Source organism: Platichthys flesus, chromosome 8, assembly GCF_949316205.1.
Source record: "Platichthys flesus chromosome 8, fPlaFle2.1, whole genome shotgun sequence".
Lineage (NCBI taxonomy): Eukaryota > Metazoa > Chordata > Actinopteri > Pleuronectiformes > Pleuronectidae > Platichthys > Platichthys flesus.
In genome coordinates, this window is record NC_084952.1 from 16,145,575 (window position 1) to 16,151,711 (window position 6,137).

The following is a 6,137-nucleotide window of genomic DNA, read 5'->3' on the forward strand; positions in this document are numbered from 1 at the left end:
AATACCGCTGTGCCTCTGTGGAGACGCTCTTTTCCTCGCTGCGCTCCTCCGTCTCTCTCCCTCCACACGAAAACACCAACCAGACGGAGTCCATTCAAACCAGCACACCGAGAAAACGACCCAAACCACGAGAGGAGGAGTATTCAGAGCTCGGAACAGGTGGAAGGAATACAACTTGTTGGTTTCTTTTTTTCTTTTGAAAACAACTAAAAGTGACCGGAAGGTGCTATGGGTGGAGGAATGATGAGGATTTTCTGCGCCGCGCTCCTGATGCTCGTTCACACCTTGGGTGAGTTTTGCGTGAGCTCACATGTGTAACGAGTGTGTTTATTTGTGTGTTGACCGGGATCCGGATCATGTGTCATCATTTCTGTGAATACCGGAGTTACGCGGGCTCCTCCTGGTTCCGTAAGACGCAATAATCCTGTGGAGGCTTCCAACGAGTCTTCTCAAACTTCGGAGCGGAGCTTTTCATGATGCCAGGCTATTCAGGAGCTAATGGGGTCATCTCTCTTATTTTAGAGCATGCTTTATGTAACTGGATACCTTTATTTTTAACTCATATTCTTGCCTGACATTAGCTAACTGTCTGTCCATGCATTTTGTATGCGTGTGTGTATGTGACAGTGGGGGTATACGCCAACTTTGATTTGCCTCCCCTTATACCTCCCACTTAAATTGGCCCACCCTGTTGGCGCCTCTCTACTATACCCAAGTGCTCATGAGCAAGGCAGCGGCTACCCATCAACCCCTGAGACCATCATGCATTGCATCTGTGCATTTCCCAACAGGGCTCAGGCAGGATTGCGCTTCCAAACCCACAACTGTGGCCTGCATGGTGCTCCCTTCTACACAACATGTTACAACTTGTCCGTAGAGGTCCGCCCACCTTTTGGCACAGTATCCTGTGCTCAGTGACTGTTCCCTCTAGAGGAAGAAGAGTGTCTGAGGTGCTTTTAAAGTCTGAGCTATTAAACCAAACATTTTTTAACACTCGCTCGCTCTCTCTTTCTCCTCCAGTGGTGTCCAGGCCGACCAGTGGTGCTGCGGTGGACAGGTATGAGAGTGACAGGCAGCGGCACACCGCCGTCATCAACTTCATGGACACAACCAAAGGCAGGAGGTCAGAGGATGTGATCACGAGGGCTACGACTGTGGAGTATGGCTGGGGAGGCGAGGGAGAGGAGAACGACGATGAATACTATGAAGACGAGTATGAAGACAGCATGTCTGGAGACTATGACATGGTGCCACGAGGTAAAGGCAGTCACTTACTTCTTTTTTATCTTAATTTTCTCACATTTCTCACACAGACCATGACGTGTAATTTTGCATTTGCTCCATTTTTTGGGTTTCAGTGTCCAAGTCGAGCCAACCCAAAGATCCGTCTGCCATCCTGGAGAGTGAGAGCACAGAAGGAAAGAGGACAGGAAAGGGGAGAAAGAGGGCGAAAGGAAAGGGAAGAAAGAGGAACCCGTGCCTGAAGAAGTTCAAGGATTTCTGCATTCATGGCACCTGCCAGTACCTGAGGAGCATCCGCCAACCGACCTGTGTGTAAGTATCTGCTCTGCAACCCGCCCTCTATTAAGGAATCTAACCATCCACTGAATTATTAACCTCCTAACCGTTTCCCTCTCCTTTTCATTCTACAGGTGTTACCCGAACTATTCTGGCGAAAGGTGTGAGTTCATCACGCTGCCTGTGCACTCCCCCGAGGGATACAACCGAACCACGGCTCTGGCTGTGGTGGCCGTGGTGCTGTCGTCCGTGTGCCTCACCATCATAGGTCTTTTATTAATGCTCAGGTGAGCGAAACGCACACAAACACACCCTCTCGGTTATTGACATACAGATAAAGTATGTATTCTGAATATAATGTTCTGAACAAGCTCCTTTTCTTTTGCTTTCTCACAGGTTTCACAAGCGAGGGGCTTATGACGTAGAGAACGAGGAGAAGGTCAAACTGGGGTTATCATCCAACCACTGAAGAGACAATGAGAGGTGAGTGGTCAGGAGGAGAAGATTCACAAACATTGACAACCATTTTTCTTTCCTCTTGATTACCTGAAGGAAATTTGCTTATTGTCTCTGTCTGTTTTTTTCAAGTCAGGCAAAGATGCAGAAATTCTACCTCAAAATAGAAAGAGAGAAGGGAACCAGAGAAAGAGGAGGTCCTACAGGAAAAAAGGAACGTACGCAAAGAAAAGGAACAGAGGATGTTGTCTGTGTGATCCTCCTGGGGACTTTCAGGCGAACCTGTCCCTGTAGAACTCAGAAGTAAAAGCGGGGCCGTCTGTTACTGGAATACTCAATGGCCCCCAGACGATGGAGCGGAGACATGACGAGTGTGAGGTGATGAAGATGAAGGAAGGAACGGGGGGGGGGGGGGGCGAGAAGAGGAAGGGACAAGTCTAGACTCTGTGCTGCTTCTTGACTGTGTGAAAAGTCATCTCAGACTGAACTGAACAAGAAACGTTTTTTTTCTTTTTCGGGAAAATGGGAGCTCAACCTGGAATTTTTGTTTTTCTTTCAGAAGTCCATCTTTTTTTTGTGTACAGTAAACAATATATTTATGATTTAATTTATTTATTTAACCTAACTGTATTTATAGAGATTTTTAACCGCCCTCTGCAGTTTAAAAAATAATGATGTTACAGTTGTTTTTATATTCCTTATTGGACGATATTTATTTATAAGCAAAAAAGCAAAAAAACATGAAAGCTCCTGTAGATATTAGGTATTTCATGGAGAAAAGAGATATGATGTACAACCACCTTAAATTTATGGCACTCAATAGATGATCGATCGTACTGTGATTAATAAATTGATCATTGAATCGATATAATGTTTTTTTTATTATTATTCGGTGGGGTATCAATTAAAGCAAAACACCACTCACACAGTAATGCACATGGAAAACTCCTGCCAGTTGAATCTGTCAGTGTCTAAGCAGCTCCACCGTAGCAGGAGGGGGTTCAGCGCCTTGCTCAAAGGCACAGAGGTAACGGTAATGAGCGAAGAGGGGCGAGGCCCAGCTCTTTCACTTTCCCCACTTAAATGTATCCTGCAGGTTCGGGGATCTTTAGGCTTAGTGTTATGAGTCAGTGTCATTACATTATGATGCAGCTTACTGGCTATGTATTGATTATAGGCAACATTAACACTGTGCACTCAGCGTATGTATTGCTAAGAAACGTTTTGAAAAGGAGTCAAGAAAATAACATGCACTGTAGCAGGAATTTGGTATAAATACTTTGTACTGTCATGTTGTCTTATCGTTATCATCATCAGAGGAGGAGAACCTCCCTCACATCCGAGTTAAGCTGTCATGGGAAAAAATGTGAATTCAAGTGTTCCACCCTTTCAAATCCTGTCCTGCAGTTTTGAAGTGATTTTTATTTATGTGATTTTTTTTTTTTTTCAGAGCAAGCAAAAATAAAAAAAGTTTTTCTGGATTTTTGAGTCTTAACCTTCATTATTTCTCTCTGCAATGAATAGCTGAATATCACACTGTGATATTTAGGCATTGATAGGAGTGTCCGATGTTGCAATGAAAAGATCGGCTTAGTAAGGTCAGGTCTATTTTCACTCTTTGGTTCCCTTCCTGAGTCGGAGAGCATATTAATGTGATATTTTAAAGTGGCCGGTCTGGATGATGATAACACTCTGTTCTTTTGGCCAGTTATAGTAAACATAATATTTTATTTCCTGTCGGTGACGTGAGATCGGCCCCATTTAACCAAAGCACCTGTATCCTGGCTATCGGTGCCGTTATGTTCACTGCTCACATGACAAATATTTTTAGTCAGTGCTGCAAAGACCAATATGGAGGAAGAAAGACTTGTTAGTTTGTTATGTTAAAATCTGCCCAGGCTGTGGAATGGAGATAACTGCATTTAATCACAGAATGTACCGTTTAACAAGTGATTTTTGCTAAATGAATATTCCTCCAAGGCCTTTTAGCAAACGCTAAACACAGAATCAGAAAGTATTTATTGCCAAGTAGGTTTACACCTACAAGGAATTTGCTCTGGTTATTGGTGCATACAATGAACATAGAAACATACAAACATAAAAACACAATAAATACAACACACATAAGAAAAGCAATAAAAAGAAACAGTATATATTTACTCACTATTTACTTCTTATTTACTCACTTTTTCAAATATTTATACAAAGTAACATTTATTAAGACATAAACATATCTAAATAAAAATATATAGAAGATAAAAGACAAAAAGTGAAGTAAAAAGTGTCATGCAAAATGCAAAACAGTGAACAGTGTCAGATTGCAATATGCACTGTAATGCAGTATAATATAATATAAGATAATGTTTTAATTTTACACATCCTTGAGGTGTGGGGCCAAAATAAAAGAGTCAGGTGGGGGTCCCGGGCCTTGTTGATAAGGCCAACTTACGTTATCAGTCCAATGTGTCGACAACAGTATCACTAACAGATCAATCCCGCTGAGTGCGGTCGGGACTCACTTACCAGCTGTGTGTGTGTACCAAGCCGCGCGGGACAGATGTGCGGCGTGTGGGCCCGGGAGCACCTGATGTTCAGCCGCAGCACATCACGCCACAGCACCACACACCATTACTCACACAGCCAACAGATGTCATGTTCAAAGACACACCACCAGCCCAAACATCTGAGACCTCAACCCTGAATGCCACAGAGTTCAGAGAGACCACATACAGCAAATACTAGCAGGACAATGCTGTCATGAATGCTGCAGGCGGCTTTAATGGGGGATAAGGAGAGTCAAAAGACCCAGCTGGACTCAAAGGCAGGCTGAGATCCAACCAAATGTTAGTCATCCCTTGAAGTCACCTCTTAGTCGGATGTTGTTACACTGTGTGAGTGTTTTTGAGCGTGTGTGAGCGTGTGTGTGTGAGGGGAAATGCGGTAGGGTAATGCTTTGCTGCTGTGTCTGTGTGGGTTAACCAAACCATTGCGAGCTAAAATCTGCAGAAAAACAGCAAATGTTTACCATGTTCACTATGGGATTATTTTCAACACTGTTTTTTGTGGCTTTGATTCCCTTACGTTCTATATATACTGGATAAACAAGATGCCGACGGACTCTAATGCTCACACTGGGGGATGGTAGTTGAGGGCAGATGTTCAGCGGAACCATGAGGGTGTGGTACCTGATTCAGAACTCAGCACTCCTCATACTAGTTTTTGAGAAACTGAGAAGTGTTGAGTATTTATCTTTTTCAGGGGGAAAATAGCAATTGCGTCAACTTTGCTTACATTCGCTCATGTTGCACCTTTAATAGATGAATATTTATCTGCAATTTGAGTTGAAGCTCTTAGATAGACTGGCGAGCCGTCCAGGGTGAGCGTCACCTCTCCACAAATGTTAGCTGGGATTGAAGTGATAGCTGATGGATGGATGTAACTTGATTTCACCGAGGAGTGATGTGAGGCTTGTAAACATCAAAATAAAATCTGTTGTCTATGGTGCTTATATCGTAGGGGTCTCGGGGGGGGGGGGGGCTTGTGCACCTATGACAGTTCACAAGTGTTAGAGACAGAAAGAAATAGAGACAAACAACAATTCACACTCACATTCACACCTGTGGTGAATTTATAGTCTCAAGCTGACCTAGCCCTGCATGTGTTTGAAGTGTGAAAGCAGGAGTATACCCACGGGAAAACAAGCAAACTCCACAAAGAAAGATCCCAGACCAGGATTCAAACCAAGAACCTTCTTGCTGTGAGGCGAGAATAGAATATTCAATGAAAACCAAATTTCCCAGTTTGGTGATTTTGAATTTTTCAAACAAACCAGTAGATTAAATGTTCCCTCATGGGTTGAGGTTCAGTTCTCAATTTCACTAATTAAACCACTAAAAATACATTGTCACTGAGCTGAGCTGTTTTGATTTACATGTGAAAAGTTAATGTAACGCCAAATACACAATGTTCTGGGAACAGCGACAATAGGTTGACAACTGGGGCTCCTCCATAACAAATCAATGCACAAGCACCAATTTTTGTGTTTGTCCCCTTAATACGTTTAACATATGACCGTGTGTATACTTTCAAAAGCACACATGAGTGCGTGTGTTCGTATGTGAGACGGGGGTTAGTCATTTACAGTAGTGGAGCCACCTAATCCC

The 6,137-nt window shown here is 43.2% G+C and overlaps 1 protein-coding gene across 2 annotated transcripts; it reads left to right on the forward strand.

Annotated features, from left to right (window-relative positions):
- Positions 1-3,455, forward strand: hbegfa (heparin-binding EGF-like growth factor a). 2 transcript variants are annotated; one of them, XM_062393982.1, is made up of 6 exons: positions 1-289; positions 1,021-1,257; positions 1,359-1,554; positions 1,653-1,805; positions 1,915-2,001; positions 2,111-3,455. In XM_062393982.1, exons 1-5 carry the CDS (start codon positions 229-231, stop codon positions 1,985-1,987), a joined length of 720 nt encoding a protein of 239 aa, XP_062249966.1. In that variant the 5' UTR covers positions 1-228; the 3' UTR covers positions 1,988-2,001; positions 2,111-3,455. The 2 variants fall into 2 exon arrangements, with proteins under 2 accessions (XP_062249966.1, XP_062249965.1); XM_062393981.1 differs by having other exon boundaries at positions 2-289; positions 2,107-3,455.
- The last annotated feature ends 2,682 nt before the right edge of the window (positions 3,456-6,137 follow it).

What these genes read in the sequence shown, in the direction of transcription:
- hbegfa (XM_062393982.1), top strand. Translation starts at nt 229, where the DNA reads ATGGGTGGAGGAATGATGAGGATTTTCTGCGCCGCGCTCCTGATGCTC. An exon ending in GATGCTCGTTCACACCTTGG is followed by an intron (nt 290 to 1,020) that starts GTGAGTTTTGCG and finishes TTTCTCCTCCAG; the next exon opens with TGGTGTCCAGGCCGACCAGT. An exon ending in CTATGACATGGTGCCACGAG is followed by an intron (nt 1,258 to 1,358) that starts GTAAAGGCAGTC and finishes TTTGGGTTTCAG; the next exon opens with TGTCCAAGTCGAGCCAACCC.